General features: G+C 42.7%; 1 protein-coding gene across 1 annotated transcript in view; it reads right to left on the bottom strand.

The window, feature by feature from the left end:
• The window catches only part of LOC103781719 (leukocyte tyrosine kinase receptor-like), a gene marked incomplete at its 5' end in the record, with an annotated part of 50,607 nt that extends 23,239 nt beyond the window's left edge, over positions 1–27,368 (bottom strand). The window contains 10 exons of the mRNA XM_008949441.1: positions 456–557; positions 5,425–5,519; positions 11,058–11,224; positions 12,659–12,759; positions 14,138–14,290; positions 15,218–15,355; positions 17,256–17,395; positions 23,750–23,972; positions 24,613–24,768; positions 27,258–27,368. Coding sequence (XP_008947689.1) covers positions 456–557; positions 5,425–5,519; positions 11,058–11,224; positions 12,659–12,759; positions 14,138–14,290; positions 15,218–15,355; positions 17,256–17,395; positions 23,750–23,972; positions 24,613–24,768; positions 27,258–27,368 — 1,386 coding nt within the window. The remainder of the gene's footprint in view (positions 1–455; positions 558–5,424; positions 5,520–11,057; positions 11,225–12,658; positions 12,760–14,137; positions 14,291–15,217; positions 15,356–17,255; positions 17,396–23,749; positions 23,973–24,612; positions 24,769–27,257) is intronic.
• Positions 27,369–27,609: the final 241 nt, after the last annotated feature.

The following is a 27,609-nucleotide window of genomic DNA, read 5'->3' as shown; positions in this document are numbered from 1 at the left end:
CAGCAAGAACATGGGGGAGGACAACCTCTCTCTACAACCAAACTCTTTCAGTGGGGACAAGCAAATCTTCCTCCAAGCAATTTATTTCCTGGCTTTCATTAAGCATTACTCTTTTGCTTCTACAAAACACAGCAGATAACCATGTCCTCCATTTCACAGCCCTTGTCTAAGACTCAAACACATCCATCCTGACCAGTGACTGAGATGGAGCTTCTACTTAAAGCTTCTTTTACTTAATGACTCTGCTTTTCTTTAAAGAGGTGCTGCTATTTAAGCACAGGGGAGTTGGGCTCCAGCAAACTGCTGCCCTATAGCCAAACAGAGATTGCCTGGCATGGTGTCCACATCGTTAGGATGAACTGTATTTAGTTGTCCTGTTGCTATAGGGCAGGCAGATCTCACACACTCCTGGGAGAGGAGCCACCTTTTGTATCCAAGAGACAGATTTTCAGTACCTGGGAGGGAGGGCTCTTCCAGAGGGTTCAGAAGATGCTCATCCAGGATACTAATCTCCCGTGGGTACTGGCGCTTCCCCCCAAAATGACTTGGTTGTCTTCCTGTAATTTGTAGAATTGATGAGAGAGATGGGAGGAGGTTAGAACAGAGAGATGGAAAACTTAAAGATCACATGAATGAACCAAGCACAACCATTTGGTTAAATTAAGTAAATAATACCGTGGGCAAAAAAAAAAAAGTGTTTTAATAATATTTTTTTTAATGATTCTTTTGAGCCCAGGTCTTGGGTTAGCTGCTTGGATCTGTGCTGAAGTCAGTGTCTCTTCACAGGAACACAAACTCTCAATGTTATCCCATGCAAGCTCACCTGTAGGATAAGTTTCTTGGCCAACAAATTGCACTGGCTTTTTACAGGTGATTTTAGGAAAAGCACAGTGTGGGAGAACAGATATCAAGTATTGATGCTCTGCTTGTTGAAGGGGCAGGTGACAATTCTGGAGAGGCAAACAAGCAGAGGCGTAAAGGAGAGTGATAACAGACTTTGCTATCTTTGGTTCAGAATGGTGTCATGGTAAGTAAACCAGCCTAACAGATCACTCCCCTCTCAGCAACCAGCTTTGAGCACCTCAGACCTTGCTTAGGGAATAAAACACTAAATAAGATTATGTCTCACTAACATACAGTTAAGAAAAAGCAGCATACCCTTGACACAAGCCTTAAATCTTTCTGAAAAAACACAGAGCAAAACTCTACATTTCTGACCAGTGAAACAGGCCTTTAAAAATTCATCCCTTTCTCAGAGAGGAGGGACTTCAAAGCAACTGCTGATCCAAAGCATCTGAATGCATTGAGAACACCACATAACAAAAGCTGCCTTACAAGAGGAAAAAGTAATAACTGAACCCTTGCCTTATAATCTGCAAGCATTCTGTTTCAATATTTAAATTACCCAGTTTTATGCAGATCTTTGATTGGAAAATCTCTATAAGAAAAAGGAGAGGCTTTCTTCCATTTTATGAGCCCTCAGCTAATTTAATACTGAACATTTTTCATCAGTTGAGGACCATTACAAATATTTCAATTTGTTCCAGTTGTGAGACTCTAACAGCTGTTTGATGCTCTGTTCAAAGGCGACTCAGTTCCAGCTGGACAATTATCTCTGCTGCAAAGCCACTGCTCTAAATAGTGATAATTAACACCCTTGTTAGCTGTGTCAGAAAGGCCAAATAACTAATTGAAGCATGGAGACCTCACTGAGCTTTTACTCCTGAGAATATTCCCCCCAGGTCTGACCGAAAGCCCGTTGATGGATGGAAGTAAAAGGGAGCTTTGTAGTGACACATTCTGTTCATACTGAGATACAGAACTTCAATGGATGAAGTTGTCAAGCTAGTGAAAAATGAAATTAACCCAAAACAAATGAACTGGATCAAAGACAAGAAGGAAAACCAAATGTAAAAGACAATGCATGGCTAGAAAAGATGCGTGGTCTCCCAAGGCCTGTAATGAATTATGAATCCCAAAGGTCACAACAGTTTCAGATATATAGAGACATAGAAGTCTGGTTATGTTTGCTAGAGCAAAGGAATGTAAATCACTTTCTAAAATAGTCAGTCTGTGTGTCTGCATGGAATTTTTTCAGCATCCCAACTGAGTATCCTAAGGCAATGCCTTGTTTCCAAACAAACAATCTTCCCTCCTTCTCTAAACAGTCTCAAACTCTCACAGGCTGGAAGAAAAGTTCCTGTCTTCTCCATGCTCAGCAGCAGACAAGCTGCAAGGCAGGCTGAGCATCACCCTGTCCACATGAGCTATTAACTCTTAGAAGGCTGATATTTTATGCACTCTCAGACATGAATTTGTAAGCTTTATTTTCTACAAACATGGTGTAGCACTGGAATCCAGCACATGGTGCTCTAGTCTCTTTTAGCTTCTACTTCCTCCTCTGACAGACCAAAGTGAATGAAAAGGAACAAGACTTACTTAATTCATATTAAGGTGCACCTGTATCAGAAAAAAATATGAACACAGGACTCTTTTCTCCACAATTTAGCTAGTGCTCTTGATTTTCACACTGAGAAGGGGGCAGAGGGAAGTGTAAAAGAGAAAGCCAGGGCATCTCCTGCAGACAAAGAGCTAGAGTAACTCACTCCTACTTCTGTGTCTCTGGGACTGTAAAGGAAAAAAATACAGTGGTCCTGTGGCTGGGATTAATCAGGGTAAGGTGCCCCACAGGATCCACAAAGTGTGCAGGATCTCCGCAGAGATCCCACCTAACTGATGCAAGTTGGAGCATTCCTGGAAGCCTCTCCAGCTTATCCTGGAGTGAGACAGAGAACGAGGAAGCTGTACCAGCCTCCCCATCCCCATCCCTTTGGCTGATCTCTTGCATTTCTAGTCAACACCTTCTTAAATCAGCGAAATGAGGTGATAACGATGCTTGAACCACCCCCCACTGCTCACCTTAAGCAATGAGACTGGCAGGTCAACAGAACCAGGCTTTGCTGGGCTGGGGACTCTGAGGTCACTAGAGCAAGAGCTCTATTTGGACAGTCTTGTCATTTATAAACTAATCTTCTGGGAAATTGTACATGATGCACAGAAGGAAATGTAATCCTCAGGCCAGGGCAGTAGAGTGCACTTCGACAGAGCACAGACCTGTGATCTTAATTGGAACAACACAATGCTGGGAGCACCAAAGGTAGTAGTAAAAACAGTGACTGCATGAGCACTGAGGGCAACACTCAGCACCATTTGCCATGCAGGCTCCCCTTTTCATATTTAGACACACAAAATTCAGATTTCTTCCTATGAAAGCACTAGTTAGCTAAAATGATAAAATATCTTTATGCCTGTCCCCTAAAAGTCCTTACAACGAACCAGAGCCATGTCACCTGGTCTGTGACACCACAAGGTGATGGTATGACTCAGAAGGTAGTTTCATCTCACCTTTGTGACACAGAAAACATCTGTCCCTGCCCAGGTGCTGCCATCCAAAGAACAGTCTTTTTTTTGTCCTTATTGATGTCCCCTGACATGCTCTCACTAGCCACTTCTTCTCCTCCTAAATCTTACCAAATCTTTCCTCTCAATCTTGAGGTGGATGGAAAACCTCACCTTTCCCCCCAGCTTGCATACAGTCAAGCAGTGCTTTCAAAGTCTGCACTGGGTTTTGCAAAGCAATTGAACTAGGGGACTGAAATGGATGGAGAAAATAATATTTACATCCTAGCAAGCAGCAAATTCTTCCTTCCTGTCAGACATCCTTCCTGCTGCCCTCATGCAAAGAATTCACTGCTTGGAACTTAATTGGCTCCATCTCTGACATTTGAAACCTCTCCTTGCCAGGGAGAAATAATTTCATTACTGAAAACACAGCAGAGCTGCTGGGCTTCTCTGCAGCCTAACTGAATTAAAGTCATCAGAAGACAAATGCAAGGGGGTGGCTTTCAGAGGCGAGAAAATGTCAATCCACAAAGAGGATTCAAGGAACAGGGGCAAGTGCAAGGCTTCCAAGAAACATGTTTCCTTTGTGATGTCTTTCTTCTGCATGAGTCACACATCTCTGGGTCACAGCCTCAGGATGGGGTAAGTGCCAGCTGCTCCTGGGCATCAGTGCAATTTATACTAATGGAAAATGAGGAGTAACTTGCACGGTTTAATGGACAAGCTCTGATAACATTACTGCAGTGGCATTTATGCCCCACCTATTTGCCACAGGATACATCCCCCCACCAGAGCCAGCAAAATGTCTGCAGGCAAACTGGAGGCTGTATTAGCTCTCAGTGAGCTCCAGCAGGTGGGTGCACACCAGCTGGCACAAGAGCATCTGGAATCACTCCCTTCAGTTTCCTCACAGGATTTCAAAACAAAATGTTAGCATGGAGATCCCAAAAGTGTTTGGGAGCCAGGGGTGTTAAGGAACCATATTAAGGAGCAGAATTTTATAGAAGAGTGGTTTCAGTGCCCGTGGAACAAAGGGATGTTGAACCAGACAAAGGTGGGAGGGAAAAGGGGCATTTGTTGATGAACTTTTAACATGTCTGGTTTGCCATAAGCATCCCCACGTTATGTTAGGCTACAGCTGGCCTCCACAGGGAGATGTTATTACCCTAAATACTGACATACTGGGTGTGGTGACACATGAAGAGTGGCACAGGTCCATTGAGGCACGTTTTGTCTGCAACAGAAGTCACAATTCAAATGCTGCATATTCTCCTGGGCTTTTACAAGAGAGCATAAAGGTCTTTCCTCCAGGGACAAAAAGAAGGCAGTTTTTAATAGTTAAAACTGGTTCAAACATCCAATCTCTTTCCACCTATCTGCTAAGAAAATCCATCTCTTGCTAACATGTTTCAGAGGGTAGCATGTTCTCCAGTTTTCAGTGGAATACGTTGTTGTTGTTGTTTGCATTAATGAAGCAAAGGAAAGCACATCTGTTGTGTCTCTGGTAGTGACTGTTGATGTGCCTCCTTGGAGAGTAAAACTAACTTGTTGCAATAGCCTAACCTTCACTGTCTGAGAGTCACTTTATTCCTTCCTTTCCTCCACTAAAATATGGTGACTTTCCCCTCTGATTTCACCAAATTCCCTTCAGCTATCGATTGCCAGGGGGCAGGGGGCAGCAGGGACCACTGAAGAATGGTGTGATGTAATCCTTCCACTGAGGGGCTGAGGAATAAGCCTCCTGTCTCCTGCCAAGACACACACACAGGTCTCAACTGTGTGATACAGGATATCCCAGATTAGAGGAAAAAAAAAGCACTAGGAGACCCTGACAGGCTGTAAAATCACCTCTACTTGCCATCTTCAGGAGGTCTGAGATAAAGTGTCATTGTGCTGCAAAAGCTAACACAAATGATCCACGTGCACTCTGTGGGGAGAGCAGAGTCTGTGCGCCCTGGATCTGTGGGAGGCTGACTACAACACCCAAATTCTTCGAGGTATTCTGCAGCATTTGTGGCTCACCATCAGTGAAGCAGTCCAGTCCAAATGTAATATTGTCGATAGCAATGTCAGCTTGGGAATTCCAGCCCCAGGTTGCCAGGAGTTGCAGCTGAAACCTTTGCAATAAGACAGAAGATTTAGAGAACACAGACAAGGAGGCAAGGGGGGGAAAACCTCATAAAAATACAACGTTCCTTTATCATTAAATCATGTTGTCCACTATTTAGAATATTTCCTCCAGACAAGCCCTGCTAAGCAGCCAAAGGAGCTTGCTAGAAATCTTATCCACACATCAACAGTTAATAACCAACATTCATCAAATGCCACGTTTCATGGGAACCAAGAATGAGAGCCCTACTTCCCCTCCTATCTGTACACACATATGTAGAAACACAAGCTACTGTCCCTCACTTATAGGTATACACAGATAACCATCTTTATTCAACTGCTATAAATAGTCAGGGAATTAGACATGTGCAAAAGAGAAGGGAAAAAAGAATCTCCTTCTTTTCACCCTCAAAGAGACAACCAGAATAAAAACTGAACAGAACAATGTCATCCAAACAGCCAGGAACCTTGGGCCTGATGCTCAGCCAGTGTAACTCAACATGGTGACATGATTATTTCAGCTGAAGGTCAGGAGATTTCACATTTCTGCCATAATTCCCTGAAGTGTTTGTTTTCTGGCTGTCTCATCTTCTTCCACTGTGACCAGGTGTTTGGCTACTTATCTAGGAGATCTGTTCTGTCCCTTGTTCTTTGCCACTTTCTGGATTCACAAGGAAGAAAGAAAATGGGCTGAAGGCTCTCCTTCTAATGGATAGGACTTAATTGTTTTTCATTAAATTTCAGAAATAAATAGATGTCTCATGTCCAGTCTATTTAAAGCTTATTAAAAGCATACAGGGAGGACCTGTAGTCCAAAGATGACTTATGAGAGATCAAGCACTGACCTGCCTAACACATTAATCATTCAGCCTAGGAACACACTTATCCCAAATTAGTGGCAATGAAGTATGTGTGTGTATTCCACCCACCAGCCAAATGTTGATCCACATCCACAGTTAATATAATGCTGCAGAGCTGCAGAGAAACCTTTAGGGATAAGCTGCTTTTACCCCAGCTCAGGAATGGCCCCTTGTAATGAAATCAAAGTATTCATACCTACAAGATCTGAGCACTCTGGGAGTGTTTGTGCAGCAACTGCAAATCAAGGGGCTCTTCAATGACCACTCCCTGAGTTACAGGGTTAGCAGGGGAATTTGCTGTTGGATCCCCTTCCTGCAGCAACATGCCTCTTTATTAGCACCTTTAGCAAGACTTCTGTCTTTTCAGACCTTGTACATGGTCCACTGACACAAGGCAGTAATTCACCCAGCCATTTGATGGAATAGAAAGTCACAGCACCCCATGCCCAGGACTAGGGCACTTCTAGGACCCACAGCCAGAGATACAGCACCACAGCCTTCCTTAATGCATGCACATAGCAGTGTACCTTTGGTCAGGTCAGTCTGCTGTCTGCTTCATGAAGGCAGAGCAGGAGAGGTCCCATGATGCTGTTCTACAAGGTAGATTTTGGCACCAGAGGAGTACAAGTGGGACCCTGGGGAGTGACCCCACCTCCCCAGGTGCACGAGAACAGACATCTCACCAGCACAGGGCTCTGTATGCCTCCTCTTCCTCATAACTTCAGAAAAAGAGGAAGAATTTGCCTTTTTGAACTCTGTGTTATGTTAGCCAGAGGGGTTTTCAGTGTTCCTGTTCATTGAGCTCATTTTGCTGACCTCAGCACGTTACACTCTCCAGCTCTCTGACGCCTGATCTTCCCTTTGTCTGATTTTCTCCTGGTAGCAGCCTTTTCCCCTCTGTGTGTGAACCAGCTGAGGGAATTTGCCAGCTGATCACCAGAAACAGTTTTCCAAGTAGCTAGATGCCCAACTGGGAGGCTGACAAACTGTGTAGTTGCTCTTCCTTCTCTCCTAAGAAATAAAGTCACTGGAGGAAGCTGTTGCTAAAAACTACTCATAGATTCCCTCCATGGCCTCCTCCTCCTGTCTGCTGAAGCATCTCTACTTGTGGCTCCATTAAGCCATTCCTGCCCTGATACAGTGACTATTGGTGCTGCAGTTCATGTCCAACCCTTCTCTTTGTGTGATCTGTCCTCTCCTACCCACTTTTTTACTGGCCATCATCCCTTCAAGGAACCAGGGTAAAATACAGGTCTTTCACACAGCCAGAGAGGGACAGGAGTTTCCTGAAGATCCAGGAAAATTATGTGGCAGCCCAAACTCCATACTAAAGAACTCCCCAGCACAGCACTGCTGGAGTTTTGCACCCACAAAAAGTCATTCATGGAGGTTTATCCCAAACTCTACCAAGACTGCTCAGCATTGTACACCAGACCCCTCCATTTACAATTGTTTGCAACTTCACCAAACTCAAAGCAATTTAGGCTGAACTTGTTCTGTTTTGGGTGATTTGGTATGACTTCCTTAGCAGTCAAAATATTTTGCCAGGGTTGAGGATGAGGCAGTGCAGGGAATTGTCATTTTGACCATGCTCAAAAACTTTGACAACTTTTTAAGTGCTCTGTGCTGCCAGCTATTGGAAGTGGGATCTGAAATTTGTGAGGCAGAGAGTCACATGGCAGGGCTGAACTTTTTTTTTCCATTTGAATGAGAATCTATTAAAATTTTAGTAAATTGAAAATTTTTAATTGCTGACACTTCCATGCTTGGTAGAACTTTTTTAATCCTGCAGTCTCCTCCTCCCTGGATATCTTCAAAACTGGGGATAAATGGTATTTTCTGTGGCAGAGCTGTTATGAACTGTGTCAGGTCTTGCATCAGCTACCTGACGTGAGAACTGCCTTTCCAAATTAATGAATACACTTTTTCTTCCCCACCCATTCTTTCTTTTGCTGATCTTGGCCAAATAGGAGAAAAAAAGCTGCCTAAGCAGAATCCAAAGTGAACAAGGTGGCATCTTGGAGAGGTTGGGAAGCTCCCTGGGAACTTTACAGCAGTGGAGCCTGGACCTGGTGTGCAGGTGGCTTGGGCCTGAGATTTACAGAGAGAAACAGAAAAATAGGAAGACTGGGAATAAACCTTCACCAGGCTACAGTGATCCCTAGGTCTGGGATGACTGAAATAAAAGTGCACAAGAGATAGCTAGGAGGAGAAGAAGTAGTGCAGGGAAGGGAGGGAGACAATAAAAAAACCAGCACACAAAGACATAGCACCTGCTGGAAGAGGGAAGGAAACTAGAAGGAGTGAGGAGTTCAAGGAGGGAAATTATGACTGGAAAGCATGAGACAGATAAAATGGATTCACAAATGAGAGCTTGAAGGAGAAGGAAGAGAGACCAAGTATATGAAAACAAGGAAAAAAGGCACCTGGTGCTTACAGAAGCTGGTGAGATGGGATAGAAGGGTCAGAGCATGAGCCTTCATAACCATGAAGCCTGAGATGAAGCCTGTGTGCTGGGAACACAAAGATCAGGCTTTCCTCACTTGGGGCCAATACCTGCACCTCCTTCCAGCAAAATGTGTCCTCCTTCTCCTTCTGTTACAGATCAGTGCAGCAAATGGCAATTTACTGCTCCTGTTTGTCACTTGGCCACCTCAGGTAGCACAGGTCTGCTTGCTAGATGGAGCAGTTCCAGCCTCATCCACAGTGCTTGTCACTGTTGTGCCACAGCAGCTTTAAACTTGCTAAACTCAACAGATGCTAATCCACAGGGCTCCAGACTGTGTCAGACAAGAATATTAAATACACTGCCAGCACGCAGACCCAGCCTATCCCAGAGGAATAATACAGGGCAAAGATGCATATGGGGAGCACATGATAATGCTGAGACCAAAGGTAATTAAGGAATTAAAGTAGTAAGAGTGTGGAATGACATTCTCTCTCTGAGTTTTACTGCTGCTTGGATCTGAGCTGCTATCACTTCCAGACCCAAGTGGCTTAGCCTTTGACACAAAGATGCAGAGAGTGTTTTAAGTTAAAAGGAATCCCCTCACACCTTCTAATCCATCAAGTTTTCAAAGTTTGTTATTGCTAATATTAGGTGGATGTTTTTTCATTTGTACTCTTCACTGTATAGACTGTCAGATTTTTTTTTAAGTGTCATGTGAAACAGGCCCTCCTGAAACAAACAGACTGGGAGCAATTTAAAAATCATTTGTGTCATGCAAAATACCCGGCTGCAAACACCAGATCCGTGGCTGGACATCAAACAACACTGTGAGGGAGGAGAACTACCTGATTAAAATTAGACTGGGTTGAAATTCTTTAAATCTTCAATATTTGACTTTGCTCAAAAACAAATGACACGGCCAGGCTCTGTGATATCACTGCAGAGGTCACAACTTTATGGTACTATAACACTGATAAGCTGCATATTTGCCACTCTGGGCCAATCATCTGTCATTTTTTGACAAAATACTGTCCTTTAAGTGATTTTTTTCTCATTATAATACCAAAAGGCACCTCCATCCCCAGAGGCTATCCACCTCCAAAGTGCGACCACCCCTCACTGAGCTTGTACCCTGAAGTTTTCTTAACTTCTACCTTTAAAAGTGAAGCAAGGAGATTTTACACCACTGATAAGAAAAGTATGTATCATTAGAGTCACTCAAGCTCCACCTTGAAGGTAAAAAATGGTATAAAAATGACTTAAGAGAGGGGTAATGTGAGGGAAGATATCCCCGTGAACAGGTCTGGGGAGACACCATCACAGATCTCCTCTGACTTCTGGGATCACTCAACAGGCTGAGCCTCTCTTCCCCTCATAGGGATGCCTTTGGATAAGATCTGGACTATACTGAGTGGTTCCTTGGGGAAATTTAGGAATCCCTATATATGGGTTTTTCTTAAACTTAACATGTTTGTAGCCAGGCTGTACTATTCATAATTTTGATACTTGCACATGCTTTTGCAGACTGTGTATTTACCCCTGGCTTAAAGACTGTATCTTTATCACATAAGAACTTTGCACATGCTTTTGCAGACTGTGTATTTATCTCTGGCTTAAAGACTGTATCTTTATCATGTAAAAACCTGTATTTCTGTTGCTTCAATAAACTGCACTGTTCACACAGCTAGCCACAAAAGTTTCTCACTGGGCACCACCAAACTCTTTAGGTCTGGCCATGTGAGTCCATGGAGCTCAACCAGATGGAAGGTGCAGTGTGATCTTAGTGCATCTGTAATCATGGTAGCTCAACACGACTGGACTTACAGTGCCAAACTGGGTATCACTCAGAATCTAAGCCTAGCCACCCCCTGATCTCTGAGGACAAGCAGGTTTATTTTCTGCCAAATTACTTCACCTTTTAATGCAACATCATACTGGCTTTCTCAGGTTGGTATAATGTTTCTAGTACAGACACTTGCTATTCCTAGCACCTGAGCACTGTGTGGAAGTGCAGACACACAGTGTGGGCTTGTGCTGAGCTAAGCCATGCACATGCATGAAGAGATGCATGTATGACAGAATACTTCCTCAGCAAGCAAAATTGCAGCATTCCTGTAATTTTTTTTCAGTAGAAATAGCCCTGGAAGAAGGCAAGAATGAAAGCAATGCTCCAGAGCACAGTAACAAATTACCAAGTCTCTAGGAATCACTCTGGATGCTGCTGGTGGAGCTCTTACCAGTTCTGAAGCACTGGCATTGGTAAGGTGATTAGAAACCAGTGGTCACTCCAGCTCCCTGTCCTCTCCCACATTGGCAAGGTGATTGGAGCTCCCTTCACCTCTTCTCTGGCAGAGAAGGAGACAGTACCATTGTAGCTGCCAAAAACATGCACTGAGAATTGAATCTGTAATAGGGGAAGAAGAGAAAAAGAATGGTATCATGTGATAAAAAAGGTACTCACTGTTCCCCTCCCTGGGCATCTGAGACACCAAACCTTTGATCCTGGGTCAAGCTGTTCAATCACACACACTGTGAAGCCTCCCTGTGTTGCTTGTCTACCACTCATCACTGTTCCTAGGACAGAAATTTCCCAGGGGAGACCCTGGTTAACACTCTTGTTGGGCACCTGCTCTCCAGCCACTGATGACAACACCCATGGCCTCAGACACAGTCTGGGTGCCAGAGCACTGGTTTTCTCCTTAGCTCCTTCAGGAACAGAAAGCAGCAAAGCAGATGGACACAGGCTTAAACTCAAGAAATGTTTTATTATTAAATGCTTCCACTAGAGTTAGGTAATTGCTGGAAAACAATCCTAACTGCATTCCTCTTCAGTGTTCTCACCAGCTTAAAGATTCCTGTGCAAGGGTTTGAACCACAGGTTAAATCTTTTAAGGATTCCCACTGTAACCATCCAGGTTAATGCGTTGCACTCTTTGGCTCAGTCTACACCCTGGGGCACAAAAGCATCCTGAGGGGAGAGCTGCTCTTCCCCTAATGCCCTTCAAACAGAGAATTAAGGTGTCTCTAGAAGCAGGAAACCTCAATCCATATAGTTGCTCCACATGGTGTTATAGATGAGCACCATCTGGACCACAGCACCCATATGACAGATGAGCAACCTGACCACCAGGCCAAAGACTATTTTGAAGCAGGACACTTTTTCTTTGGAGCAGCCACTTCCACTTTGCCATACAGCAAGAGAGAACTGCTATTTCCACCACTGCTTTTAGTGCTTGGCTGCTCTCACTATTCCAGAGAGCACCAGCAGGAAAGGGAGCACACACACACACGTGCTGGGAAGAACAACCACAGGATGTTCCTTGCTCCTGAAATGTGCATTCAAATCCTTGCCAGTGGAGAAGAGAAAGGCTCCAAATCTCCTCAGACTTGTACACCATAACCAATAGTTACTGTGTCTCCTCCTCCTGTTTTTGTGGACCTAGCTCCATGCACATTTTATTTTGTTGGAACTACGCAGCGATGTTGACCTGGATTTAGAAATAAATATAAATGCTGAAGTTACATTTTTGGCACATGCACTATATTTCTTTTGCCAGCTCTAATTAGGAAGCATCAAAGCTTTTTGTTTTCCCCTAGCAGGGCTGGACTCCAGCTCAAACTTGCAGCTTAATTTTTGTAAGTGTTATGAGTCTAATATTATATAATATTTTTAACTCCAGCATCTTGGAGCTCCTCTTACTCTTCATAGAGATTTGGGCTGAAGGCAGGTTATGTGATTTTATCCAGATGAAGAGGTGCAGGAGAATGGGCTAATTGTGCAAAAGGTGCCTCAGCCTGATGATTAACTCCACAAAGGTGCTAAGACAGAGGGACATACCTGGTAGTCTTCAGTGGCAATACTGGCTGGCAAGCTGGTGCTGTAAGCCTTGGCCATTCCATTTGTCTGGTTGCTGTCTGCTCGTAGGTAAAGGAAGTGTCCTGTGAAAATCAGAAAAGACAAGATGATGTTTTGCTTTTTATGATAATCTCTTGAAATAATTTAACATCACTGTGCATCACAATTAACATCACATTGTAAGATGACAGTCATGGCTTGAGAGCCAATCTACCAGTGAGGATACGATAAACACTCTGCTAGATTTCAGCAGCACAAAAGTCAACATCCCAAACCCTTTCCTGGAACATGAGTGCATAAACCTCAGACACCACTTAAACACAGGGGCTCACACCAACAACCTACAGTGAGCTTCTTATCAGCCCTAATGCTTCCACCATTAACATCACTGACAAACACTAGGCTGGAAGAGCTAATTTCCAGTCTTTGTTCCCAGGGACACTTCACACAAACTCTCAAGAGACAAACAGAACTCACATATGGACACTCTTTGACAGGGAGCTGTGAGGCAAGACTCATCTGTGCTAACACTTCTGACTCTGAACCTGAACATGTGAGGGTCTGGCCTCCCTCCTATTTATCAGGCTGACAGTTCTGGGAATAAGCAGGCTCTTTTTTTATTGTGGTATTTTATGGCATGGGATATATGTAGAAACTTGGCATTGGGATATGCTTCTATATGTGATGTTCTTCCTAACCCATGGGCAGAGTCTGGTAAGGGTCTCCAAAAGGTTTATTTCTATGAGCTGCCTAGTTCTGTTCAGCAGTTTTTACATTGTGCTGCAGCATCTATTGTGTACACAGAATCACAGAATGGTAGGGCTTGGAAGGGACCTCTGGAGACCACCTAGTCCAACCCCCCTGCCAAAATAGGTTCACCTAAAGCAGGTTGCACAAGATCACGTCCAGGAGAGTTTTGAAAGTCTCGAGAGATGGAGCCTCCACAATCTCTCGGGGCAGCCTGTTCCAGGGCTCCATCACCCTCACAGGAAAGAAGTTTCTTCTTATGTTTATGTGGAATTTCCTGTGTTGCAGCTTGTGTCCGTTGACCCTTGTCCTGTTGCTGAGCACCACAGAAAAGAACCTGGCCCCATCCTCCTGACCCCTGTCCTTTAGGTACTTATAAACACAATAAAGTTTATAAATATAATGTTGCTGCTGAAATATTATGTAATTAGAAGGAGGGAAGAAGTATCATTTTTTCTAAGGTGAAGGAGAATCCTAATCTCTTATAGTTCCATGTTAACTTTGTTGCAGAACTTGGTCCATAAGACATTTTGAATCATGTTCAAAGGTTAATTTTAGATGCATTTGAAGTTGTTATAGACAATACTGATGACAAAGCTCATTTGGCAGTGAAGTAAAAAATATTGAACCAATTGAAGAAGCCTAAGTTCAAAGCTATTGTATATATACATATACACACAGAGAAAGAGTGAGAGAGAACTATAAGGAGCCTACCACCAGTGGCTTGCAAGGTAGACCCTACAAAAAAGTCATCTTGAGTCATTTCAGTAAAGCCCCGAATAGACCAAGGAGATGCTCCAGTTTCATTCAGTGTCCAGCCACATGGACCCTCTTCAAAAGAGCAATGTGAGCCCTCTGGGAGACTGTCTACAGTGGAGAATAAGAAAAAGCAGAAAAACAGGAGAAACTTGATTATGGAAGAACACAAACAGCAGCAAAAGTCAAACCTCATTGTGGTTGTCTAAGCTGCCCAACCTGTGCTACACAGTTTTTCAATGTCAAAACATTAATAGGTTTCATTTGTTTATACCCAGAGTCATCATCAGAAAGCCAACATTGTGCTTCTGCTGTCTTTTGAGACGCTGCAGATCTGTCCTGCTCTAGATACTGGACAAAGCAGCACCTTCCACAATGTAAAGAGTGGTCATATGAGTTGCTGCCATATCCCCTCAAAAGCCTTGCTGCATATGAATTTGCAGGATCACAAAGTTTTCTGTTTCCACTTGGTGGAAGGCCAGTCAACAAAGTATTTTAGATGCCTGCCACCATGCTTGAAACAAAGCTAAATGATGCTTCTTAGCACCACATATACTGAGTCAGGGGATTTCTCTGCCATGATGTGCAAGAAGAACTCTGAACTAGGATCTTGGAGGGACAGCTTTATGACCTTGTTGGTGGCTGGCATCAGAACAATGATCAGCACCTTCCACTGAAGGGAAGTTCAGAGCTTGGGTCCAGAAGGAATTTCTCACCCAGCTGCAGACATGTAAATAAGATTTTGCCTTTCTCTGAAGTAGGAACAACTATGAAAGGCAGGTCATTGAGCTCCTTACTGCAATATTAAAAAAAAACAAAGCAACCCAGAAGCTCAAACAAGACCAATCCATTTTATCCTATATAGGATGAATTTTCAAAGGGAATCTTGGTATCCAATTAATGAAAATAGGCTCAATTAATTCAGGAAGCGAAATACTGGATTAAGCTACAGATAGAATCAATGTAACTTATTTTCCTTCTAAATGATTTCTCCTGATGGGGTGAAGGTTCCCATGAAGTACCACACCACATACTCACCACACCTCACTTTCTCCTGTTCTTTGGCAGGGCAGTCGCTGGTGAATTCACAGATTTGCAAGTGGCTGACACAGCCTCCATGAAGGCAGGGGAAGGTGGAGCCTTTGTCATAGATAGAAAGATCTTGGTTTTCTTTATCTAAAGGAAAAAAAAAGGGAAAGAAGCCCAGAGATGAGTTGGCAGAATGCCTGTGACCCTTTGTGTGTGTCAGCCTTGATGTGCAGGACCTCAGGAGGTGTCCTTTGAGTGATAAATGATACTCGTGTCTGCTTTTTCTACATAGGTTTCTATCCAGTATGAGACTCCTGTAGATCACCTCACCTCTCATGGAGACAAAATTTATTTCCCTTTTGTCTCTCACACACTGTCTTCTGCTGTGCTTGTGTTATCTTCACATTATCACATTTCTCTTTAGGCAGTCACTTTTTCCTTTCCACAGGACCTTGCAGTTTCCTACTGTGTTCTGCTCACTGCATGACACTGCTGCTGGGAGCAGAAATAGCCACTTAGCACTGCTCCAAACAGACATGTTGTGATGCCCTGCTGAGGCTCAGGCTTGTCCTGCTGACACATTTCTGTGCCAGCTTCATGGCACCCAGCCCACGAAGATATCTGCTTCCCCAGCAGGTCACTGTGCCAGGAACTTTGCTCATGCACTGTAGCTACTCTACTCAGCTACACTCGAGGAGCATTGGACTGACTGCACAGGTACCCAGCAACCAGGCTGAATGCAGTTTTAAAGTCTGATGTTTCCCAAAAGCATGACTTTTAATGCACCCAGGCTGGATGTGTGTGTGCATGGGTCTGTTGTGGACCTGCAGGTTTAGGTAGGTATCTTCTGGACCTGCTCCCCTAAAGCAGAGCTCTGCACAGAAGGTCCACTGGGATTGTTACTTCTCTGGAAAAAATGCAAAATCTAGGGAACCAGCTCCAGAAGAAAGAGAAGAGGACACCTCTGCAGCAGTCCAGGTGTACAGTCTGGGGCAATATTTCTTCATGGCATCATGTTGTGCTGGGTACATGCATCAGCTTATTTAGGGACTGAGTATTTAGCAGAGTGCTTCAGGCTGTACGTATCCCCTCAAAACTCTAGGAGTGGCAAAATTACATTAAAAATAGAATGTTAAATTAAGAGATTAAGGACCACAATCAAATGAAATCTCTAATACGATCAAAACCAGTCTCATGATATATTTATGAAATAGTCCTGTGAAACCAATGTTCTCTTTATGCATTTGAAGATGTTATATTACCTTCCAATCTATTTCCACAGTATCTGCAAAACAGAGGCAATAGCATTATATTAATGCACAAAACCCAGGAAGTGATGCTGATTATGTCTCCAAGCTGCACGCTGCCTGGGCTGACAGACTCTGGTACTTCCAAGAAGCCCAAATGACATTAGCAAGGTTCTGCACAGCTACTGAGGAGCAGTTGTGTGACGTTCACAACAGGACTGGAAGTGCCACATAAAACTGAGGGTTTCTGAACTTTGGGAGAACAGAATTCTATGCCAATTATTGTCATTTTAGACAGAAGTTCTTGTCCTGGAAGTAACAAAGAGACCTCATGGAGGGCAGATCAATGTTTCTTTTCTTTATAGAGTTGGGAGTGAGAGTGTCATTATGGAAAAGGCTTTGGTGACAACAGCATAATCTTTTGTTCTTCATTATTTAAGCAAGAAAAATATTAAATGCTAAAATAATCTAATCAGAGACTTATTCCATCCTTGTTGCTGGATGTAGCACATGCCCTGTTGTTTTCTCATGCAACAGTCAAGCAAAGCTGAAAAGCAGAGAGGATCACTTAGATCAGCTCTACAATTCTGAGCTCCAACCCAGCCTTCAGAGCATGGAACACACATAAAACACACGTGAAGTGTGACCCTTGACAGGTAAGCACTGCCAGGAACACCAGAGGACATTCAGCTGTCATTTAAATCCCATCTGACCGACTCCCTTATCAATTTTGGTGAGGGTGCTGCTCTCTTTCCTGAGAAACCTGCATATGGTTATTCCAAACCTGTATTGCAGCATACCATGAAAGCAGTTCCTGAGCTGCAAGGAGCCCACTGCCAGTACTCCAGTCTCTTGTGCTCCACAGTTGGAATACAGCAAGGTGATTTGAAAAGGTCTTTCTATTCGGCCAATCTGGGCCATCAGGTATTTCCATTTCATCCTAGAAGACAAAGAGCTCTTAGACATACACACAGCACACTGAAATCCAGAGTCTCTAGCATAAATATTCTGCACTGTACCAGACATAAGCAGTGGTATCCACATGGGCAAGAGGTCAATGAAGGTAAACACCAACACAGTAAACAGAGTTGCTATAAAACAAGTGATGTACAAGCCCAACAAGCTCACGTTCAGTTCTCTTTGCTGCAGATCCTGTTGCCAATGACTAAAAGATCCAACCATTCCCAATGATTTTGAAGTTAAACTGGGGCTTACATTATTACCAATTTTGGACCCCCCACCCCCCATATGTGCCTTCCACCTGTATGGTTGTGTTCTGTTTGCTCTTGCAAGTGCAGATCGACCAAGCAGCTGCACAAGTCTCTGGATCTCCTCAAGCAGGCACTGCTGTTGTATGTTCTGGAAGTAAATGTCTGGCCCTGAATGTTTCTTGGTTGTGTCAAGTGTGAGAACCTTTTTCTGTGCAATCTCTATCTAATCTCCCAGCTGAAGAAGCCAGAGTGCACCCACAAAGCACTGGGAAGAAGAGAAGTGGTGTTCCAGGAAATGCAGATTGCTCTGGCAATTTTCATTTCATCACAGAACAAATACCATAGCCCCTAGACAGCAAATATTTCTCAGCTGAGCAGCAATTGTGGTAGCTAAGAGGAAGACAGATGGTCCCATGCACTCTAATTTTAAAGGTGGTTGTTAGGCATTGAAAGTTAAAGAGAAATACCAAATGGAAATTTTCAAAGCACCTCACTCAAATCATTCAGATGGAAGTCAGGGTATCCAAGTGTCATTAAAAAAATCCAGCAGGATTCTTAAAAATCTTTTAAAAATTATTTTTAGTTTTTAAAAACCATCCTTCTACCTTGTGTTAACATGAAAATAAAATACAGTTAAAAATATACAATATTACTTTGTAAAGGGGTTGTAGCAAGGGTAATGACAAAGGAATCCCTGCTCTAAGTTCTTTTCTGGAAGGAGTACCAGAAAGAGATAAATTCACCCATACCCTACATGCTGCTGATATTGCCAGGGGCCCCCTGGATGAGTGACTAAGTCAGTGTCAGTGGGATAATAAGGAGTCCAGGCCACAGTGTTAAGAGGTGTTGCTCAGGCTCTGCTCCTAGTACTACCTTTTCATTTGGGAAATGCCTTCAGCTGCCATGAAATAGTCATCTAGCCCTTGTCCTGCAGCAGAAACACAATAGAAGGCAACACCCAGGCAACAAACACATCTCTACTGGACACAATATAAAAATCACAGATCACCTAATTTGCAACTTGCAAAAAACCCAAAGCAACCTCAGTTTTTTAATCAACCTCTCTGCTTTTGCTTTTGCCCCTGATCAGTTTCCTAACTCATTCTTCCCTCCACAAACCACCTACATAACTTTTTCTGAGAGAGTTTTTTGCTATCCCTTCTATGGCATCTCCCCATCTTCCACTTTCACCATCATACACACACATAGATACCCTCAGATACCTTAAACTCATCTGAAGTTGAGCTCCTCTTATCAAGATGACCTTATTTCTCCTGATTCCTGTCCCGTCATATCATATTCAATAGTTAATAGAACTTAATTCAGCTTCAGAAACGTCCAGCCCTGCACCACAACTGCACCACCTCTAACACCCAAAGTAGAACGACTGCTTTACTTTCATTTTGTATTACACTGCAGCTTCAGGAATATCCAGCCCTTATAAATGTATCTTATAAATACACTTATAAATATATATCCCCCCTCACCACGCTATGGCACAACATCCAACACCATTCAGAACTGAATCACTTCTGCTACATGATACAGCTTTTGTTCATCACTCCATCACATCCTGTTGACCACAAAAATCAATGGGCCTTAGTCAGACTGGTTCAATGAGGCACTGAAGGACAATCTTTAACTCTTTTGAATTTAACAGTTAAGCATACTAGACCTTCCAAGCATTGAGACATAATTCTAATACCTCCGCCAAGTTACCACCCACCCTGCAGCTGAGACATCACAGTCCTGAGTGCAGGAACCTGTAGCACACAGCCTCTGATTCATAACCAGTGTTATATTTAGTAGTAGCAGCTACAGAGATTACTGCTCCACAGATGAAAACAATGACTAGTTCAGCTGCTGCACTTCAATCCTACACGAGCCAGACACTTTGGAACTTGCTGTTTATAGCCTGGTATATTAAAATAACTGAAAACTACTGATGAACTGCTATGGTAAATAAACCAAGTTCTGAAATGTCACAACTGAGAAGGACACACTGTCCACTCTGCCACCTCTACTGAGAGAACTGTGGCAGCTGGTAGAAAAGCAGGGCCACTATCTTAAACCATTGCTTGAATGAGCTGGTAGTTCTGAGTCAGAGCCGTAAGGTCCCATGAAACATTCCAGTTCTGCACTGAAATATCTCTGGTACTGAAACTTGGCTCCATTTATAAAACTACAGCAAAAGCTGGCAAGCATCCAGAGACCAAAAAAATGACAAGTAGCTTTGCATCACCCAGAATACTTCTGTGTATGGAGTCTCATCATCATTGAGGTATTCCCCTTCAGAGAAAGCCTCGCCCTCAAGATTCAACCACAGCAAGATTTCTAATGCTGTAAATAATGACACCTCTTTGCATGGTTCCACTACCCAAACAGGGGCCACTCAGAGCCCATTTAATTTTCTTAATGGAATCAGGAGCGAAGCCCATTGTTGATCTAAGCAGAAGATGGATTATTGCAGCAGGCTTCCAGATCAGCCAAGCTTGGCCATACCTTTCATATTGATTTTATGTCAAACTAGATCTCAAATCGTGAGGTAATATTACTCTTCTTCTAAAGAGAGATGTTAAAATTGGTATATATACACAGAAGGGCTACAGCCTGACATAATTTTGAGAAATTTGCATGGATAGCAAGTTTGGAGTTGCAGGCGTCCTGGCAAGAGAATTTAAGATCCACCCTGCCAACCTATAATTTCAACTTTTGATTTTCATTAGCTCTCAGACTCCTCTGCTGAGGAAAAGATTTCCTCCCCTTCCTTACCAATCCTGTGCCACGCCCTTCCATATCCAACAAAGGTATCTGATCATTAATTTTAAGGAAGACTTTTAATATTAAGAACAACAATTTCTTCATTAAGAGTGAAAAATACAATAAACTTGAAAGCTTTTCTGAATTAGGGGGATTTACTGCATGGGTGTTCAAAAAAACCAAACCAGTGTTCAAAAACCATAGTCTTACATAACATCTGGGCAGCCTCTCCTGCCCTAGCTGAGCTGCACTCACTGTTGTCAGTACACATTAGACATTTTCTGAGGATGTTTAGCAGACTACTCCCTTTCAAAGGCTTGGGCAGTTGGACACCTTATTTATGAAACCCAAATGACCGCACAAGTTTCTAGGAGTTCAGGTGAGCTACATGGCAATGTCTCCATGTACAATACTAGAATCTTTTTTTGGATAAACACAACCACATTAATACAACAGAAGTGTCAAAGGCAGTAAGTTTCCACAAGTTTCTAAGAAGCTGGCAGAGCATTTTAGCACTACCACCTCTGGAAAAAAAAAATACACTAAAAAAAGCAATAATTGTTTTGTGAGGTTGGCTAACTGAAAAACCATGTGTGCACTTTCTGCTTTTTGATCTACCATGACTATCATGGCCAGTTCCTTCTACTTCAGAAATAAAATGGAACAAAATCAACTTGGCTTGTTGACCACGGAAAGGGAAAAGATTATCCCTGCCCCAATTGATGTCGTGGGATTTTCTTTTCATTAAAGTGTGAGTATGTAGAGTTGAAAGAAATTTGCTCCTTCCTGAAACAGTTTTGGCTGACAACACTGAAATGATTGTGGTTGACAACAAACACAAGCATGCAAAACTGTTAAAACCACAAGTACACAGGAGAATTATCAGTTGTGACTGTTTCTGGGTCTGTGTGGTAAAGAGACAAAAGGAGGAATAAGCAAAATAGTAAAAAAGACCTTAGACATGACCCAAACAAGCACTGTAACTATAACCCTGAGAAAGTGAAGACAGCTTTCTGAGCCAAGTGCCAAATGAAGAAGGACTCGCAAGCAAAGCTACAGATTCTTGGTATTTGGCTTCTACTGAGATAATGAGAAACAATTTTAGATATTTTTTGTAAATATATAGAATTTCAAACACCTCACTCAGTGGTTCTCCTGCTAATGGTAGTGACTCAGAATACCCACACCCTGTAAGGATATAACAATAAACCCTGTGACTTTGCCCTATATGTTCAAAAGACATGGTGTCTGAAGGTCCACCTGGTTTTTTGTTCTTTCACTAAGGTGTATGTGTGAAAAAATGTGTGGCAGCTTCAATAATAGCAATGTAATTATTGGTCCTAGTAATTGGTGAGGTGGAAAGGATAACAACTTTTTCTCATTAATTACTTATATCCATGAATGTTTAGGGAATGATGTAGCTGATGGATTCTGAAGGAGGAAACACTATCATGAGATTTCTAGGTCCAGAAAGAGGACAGTTCACTGAAATGGTCTGGTACACCTGGAATTGGTGCTGAACTATAGCTTGATCCTGGAATTGAGGAGTGACAAAAGCGACAGAAGAGGCATTTTGGAATGCCTGCTTATCCAAAAATGGGCCACTTAGCCTTTTATCCATATCTAAGTTTCTACTCTGAACTCAGAACAGTCCCTTGGGTGTAATTGTCAATGGTGAAACTGTGCACTAGAGAAAGGCATCTATCTCAGGGTCATTTACTCATTGTCCCTGTTCTCTAAATTCTGCAGTAGTATTTGGTTAACAGAAGAGCCTGTAGAACTCCCACTCTCTATGGAAAGCCCCTGGAAAGCTGGAGCACTTCAGGATGGTCTCCTTAACAACCAATGTTGTTAAAATCTTAATCATGGAGAGAATGCTCATTTAATTTCATTCTGCTCATTTCAGACTACCTGCCTAGTAAGAAGCAGCTCAAACATTCTGTTAGAAATAAATCTTGTCCTGCCTGAATGCTCAGATTTTTCTGGAATTGTGGAGAGTTTTACAGATTTTCCTCGTAAAGGGGGAAAAGGATGAGTATTTGACCCAACATGGTTCCTAACTGGTTTGTTTCCTTTCTATCATGATTTAAAACAGGACTCAGTCAACTTCCACCTTTAAAATCTTAACACTAAACCCTCTGAGCTTACCAGTGCTTCATCTCACTCACTAAGAAAAAACAATACCAGTGCCTATGCCAACTTCCAGTAGAGCAAACTCCATTCTAATATATCTAAATGCCATCACTTTTAGAGATATTATAAACTTGATTTCATGTAGAATTGTTCTGCAGTGCTCAAATAAGCTGTTAAACAACATGTGTGATCCATTCCTGAGATGCTGCAGTGACTGTGATCAAAGCCTGGTCTGGCCAGTTAGGCATATCAAAAGGAGATTTTTATGGGTTTATACAGGAGCTGTGGCTGCAATTGTAGAGGTTTGTCAAATACTCAAAAGTAGCAAGGGCAGTTATAGGTAAAAAAGGGCATTAGAAAATAACACCAGAAAATGCAACCAACTCCTTGTGAAACTGGCACACAGAAGGGCAAGGAGCAGCCAGGAAGGAAGTGAGCAATAGCTAATAGCAGCAGAGAGAGAGGGATCTGAAAGAAAATAAATAGGTTTTTTTAGTCAAACACTGCTATCTTTGGCTGACCAAGAGTCTTGGCTACAGATCTCCATGGCAGCCTGGGGAGTGCCAAAGAATTCAAAGAAAACAAGAACTGGGATCTGTTGCTTAAGTTCTCCATGGGAGTCAGTCAGGTGATGGAAATAAAAAGCTCTGTTGTGTGTCTGACCCAGGTTCTTACAAGGCAGATTGCAGCAAAGGAAAAACAAGCACATGGAAAATGGCAAAAGCAGATGACACGTGGACTTTTCTCCTTTTCTTGTTGTGATTCATTCCCTTTGCCCATTTCTCCTCCCCACTGCCTTCTGCTACACGCAAGAAGGAAAAAGTAAAGCATTGAAAGCTCGAAGAGAAGAGAATACAAGACAAGATCCAGGCTTGCTCCACTTTTTTTTGTCTTCACCTCTTCTCACCTCTAGCCTCTGTTTTACCCCTCCTTGAACTCTACAAATAAGACAAAAGGGGATGCTCCTGAACTTAGTAGACATAAAGAGGAAATTGCAAAGAAAGGTACAGTTAACCCTCCCTCAAAATGAGAAATGTGACCCTTGTAAACAACAACAGGACCCCTTGAATACTTCAAGATATCAGTCACATTGCTGAGGCAGTCTTTGGACACTGATAAACAGTGGCTTGCAAGGACTCCATCCTACCCTGCAGTCCAAAGTCTAAACAGATGCAAATGGACTGTCTTACCTGGCATCCTCCTCACGGCCAGCTCGCAGAGAAATGACTGTATTTCTGTTTGTCTCCACACATCTGATCTCAGCTGTGAACCTCTGGAGGAGAGGAACAGCATCTTGTGAATATATGGCCAGTTCCAGCAAGCAAGAGTCCAAGCTCCCAGGCAGGATGGGGCTCTGCAGGCTGAACTCACATCTATCGAGGAGCCTACTGGTGTTCAGGAGGAAAATGTCCCCTGTGAGATAAAAAAAAAAGAAAGAAAGAAAAAGAGACACATACTGTGGATGGAAGAGAGCTAATAAGATGAAAGTGGATAGAGTTTGAGGAATCATGAGAAGAAAGAACTATGCACCAAAAAAAAGAAAAAAAAAAACACCACAGAAGTAAAGAAAGAAGAATAAAGAAAAAATAAGATGAATAAGTAAACATGTGATAGAAGGAATGAGAAGATAAGAAACTAAACAAAACAGAGCAAAGACATGTCCAACAAAAGCCAAAGACTGTGCAAGTCATACAGCAGACCTGTGGAGCCAGCCCTGGCTTGTAAAGGATTGAATTTCCTAAGGAAAACCCAGTGTCTGTAAGCAAAAGTAGCTTATCCTGGAGGAGGGAGATACAAACCCAGTATATAAAGGGGGTGGCTGTTTACAGAGTACACACACTCACGACTTGGGCAGCACACACATTCATCATAGGGCTCCAAGGGACTCCTGGGCACTGACAGCATGGCTGTGAGTTGAGCACCAGCACCAGGCAGTATTTTATTGACATGTGCCTGAGCCCTCAGCCTGCTGGCCCCTGTTGCTGCCACCCAAAGCTGCTACCAGTGCTGGGAGAAAGCAGATGTCCCTTCGAGGAGAACCATAACTGCCTACCTTCAACATCCCCATGGGAGGAACTGTTTTCCAGAAGCAGCTGCTGCCTCTCCTGAGACACCAGGACACCAGCTGAAGATAACACCCAGTCAGGTTTTCCAAAACTGTCTGTAGACGTCACCCACGAACAGCTTGAGCCGATGATACAAGAGATTTCTGTCATGAGAAACCAGAGGTTCCACTGAGGCCTTCCCCAGTTGAAGGGGCAGGATGAATGAGCCTTCAGGAGAATGAGTACAGGGAATGGGGGTTCTCTCTCCCAAGAAATGGAAGAGTTGAAGGGCAAAGGGAAAACTTGTCTCGTGCAATAACAAGAGTCCCTCCCAGGGCAGGTGAAGGAACATGCTAGAATGAAAACCAACCCTGCAAATTCTTGGCAGGTATAAATCAGCATCCTCCCACCAGTATCAAGAATGAATTTGGATCAGTGGAAGGCCCAGCCCACGTGTGCATAAAATCCTGACTGAGAATTATCCTACCTAGTGCAGGAAGGATATTGAAATTGTATGGATTTAGCATTTTGGCAGAGAGGAACAAATGAAACTCTAAGGTCAACCCCCTCAGCAACAGAAAGAGTTTGACAGGGTCTCAAGCAGAAGCTTTACTTTGTTGGGTTTTTTTTGGAGTTTTTTGGTTTTGTTTTTTTTTTTATAAACAGTTTTGCTTTCCTCCAGCACGACGGGCAAGAACACCCTCTTAAACTCCAGAGCCCATTCTCAGCACTGAGAACACTAGATCATCCTGGCTAGAATTTTTCATAATCAGCATATTATAAACCGGACAAGAAGTAATTCACTGTTCTCTCATCAATCTAATATAAACTCCCTGAAGGGATGTTAGCTGCACAAAGCTCTCCCACATAGAGTGGGGCTGAATAGATATGGGAAGCTGATATTAACTTGCATGGTATTTATTTTCAGTAGTAATAATAATATTACAGTAATAACTGCAGGTCCTCCAGGCCATATGAGAATTAATAAGAGACTAAACATTCATATTTGGGATCCTGACGTTCACAGGGTATCCAGAGCTTACAAATACAAACAACACAGTATTAGCAATTTGGTGTCCCTGTTCCTGGGGAGGAGAAGAGACAGGTATAAAAACAGAATTCAGGTCAGGGATGTAACAGGAATAGGTGGTTGCAAAGGCCATGCAGGTGGGGCAAAAATGAAAATATTTAGTCACCAGAAGATGTGCTACACCTTAACTAAACTTTCAGTTAAAAGGCCTGCTGTGTTGTTTCAAATTTAGTAAAGTTTGACAGGGTAGCTCAGTAGCCACAGACTTATTGTCAGTAATAGTAATATTTTTATCAGCTAAAAATCTAGTTGGTCATAAAACCCAGAAAGCAATTTCTCTCACAACAGCACAACACAAGAGAGCAGAATGAGAGCTCGTCAAAGAAAAAAATTCCTTTTCTTTTTTAAACAGAGATCTACTTGAAACTAATACTTCTGACAAAATCATTTCATTAAGTCTTACCAATACCTCCACTTGCAGTAGCAAGGGCTGTGTAAATACAGACTTAATCCTTGGAACGTGTCTCACATGACAAAGCAGTTTGGAGCTCAGATAAATGAACACAACATTATCCTTCAAAGGCACCTAATTCCCATACTCTCTGGGCTGTATTAAAGGTTACCCACCACAACCTGAGGCGTGAGAGGATCTGAATGCCTGGAAGAAGAGTCTGAAACAGAACAGGGAATTTGTTGCCATCTGATAAAAAAAGGTCTCTGAGCTTTCTGGCAACAGATCACGTGCATTGCATTGCCATGGAAAGGTGGATCAACAACAAGCTGTTGTTTAGCATAAATCACAGAGGAAAAGAACTGGGTATACTCATGTGGTCACAGTGAAAGAGAACACTGGAAGCTGCAGCCTCTGACACTGCTGTGCACCACCTTACAGATATTCAAAAGAGATATTCAAAACCCACTTGGACATGGCCATGAGCAGCCTGCTCTAGCTGACTCTATTCTGACCAGGGAGATTGGAGCAGATGATCTCAAAAGGTCCATTCCAACCCCAACTGTTCTGGGTTATTTCACTAAATGAAAAGGTGCTACTTCAATTTCCAAGCTTCCAATAATAACCAAAAACTACTGTCTCATTTCTCTTAGGCATGCATAAAGTATGGTGCTAATCCTGGTGCCATAGTAAGATCAAATTCATCCTACCTATCTCACAAGCATTTTGTCCAGCTCACTGAACTTTTACAATGCCTAGAAAAAGAAAATTCCAGTTGAAAAAGAAACTTTCATTCACTATCAAGAAAGGTAGTTTGTCCTGTAGTTGTTTAAAAGCAGCTCCACTAATTAGCTTTTACTACAAGAACTCTCAACCCCAAATTTGCTGTATTCCACTGAGCTGATGGAGTATTCTTCTTCTTTCCTTCCTTCCCACTCACCCCCCCCCCCCTTTTTTTTTTTTTTAATTCTGCTGGGCTTTGTTTGTTTTCATAAGGAAGTAAGGGATTCCCTTCAAGTTATACTGGCCTTTCTGAGTCATTACTCCATTTCTAGTCAGAAATCCAGTGGCACAGCTTTCTGGTGAAGGGTCCTTGTGACTGCCAGGGTCTATCTTGCACCTAGATTCCGAAGTAGAAATAAGGGGGATGTGAGGAAAAGGGCTTGCAGTACCTGGTTTAGAAGGCTGATGCAATGAAACCATCCTATTTTTTATCATGGAGAGCTTCTGAGGTGGATTAGGTGAAGAAGAGTTTTCTTCATGTGATCCAGAATAGGAGACAACTACAATAAAACAACAAGAACCAAGGAAGAGTTGATATTTCTTTGTAAAACTATGCTTGTTAAGCATTACCATATATTTCACAAAGCCCTGTTATTTTACACTCACTCTCATTACAGTGTACTGGTGCAGTAGTCCTGATGATGTTCTAGAACAGTCTTAACACTTCTCAGACACAACTACAACAAAACATTTTACTTAAGAACATGTTCTCTACTATTCTTTAGCCACTCCCATTTTTAC

This window comes from Merops nubicus, unplaced genomic scaffold, assembly GCF_000691845.1.
Source record: "Merops nubicus isolate BGI_N331 unplaced genomic scaffold, ASM69184v1 scaffold9701, whole genome shotgun sequence".
NCBI classification, from domain to species: domain Eukaryota; kingdom Metazoa; phylum Chordata; class Aves; order Coraciiformes; family Meropidae; genus Merops; species Merops nubicus.
Note: the sequence above shows the minus strand (reverse complement) of the source record. Positions and strands in the feature narration are given on the sequence as shown.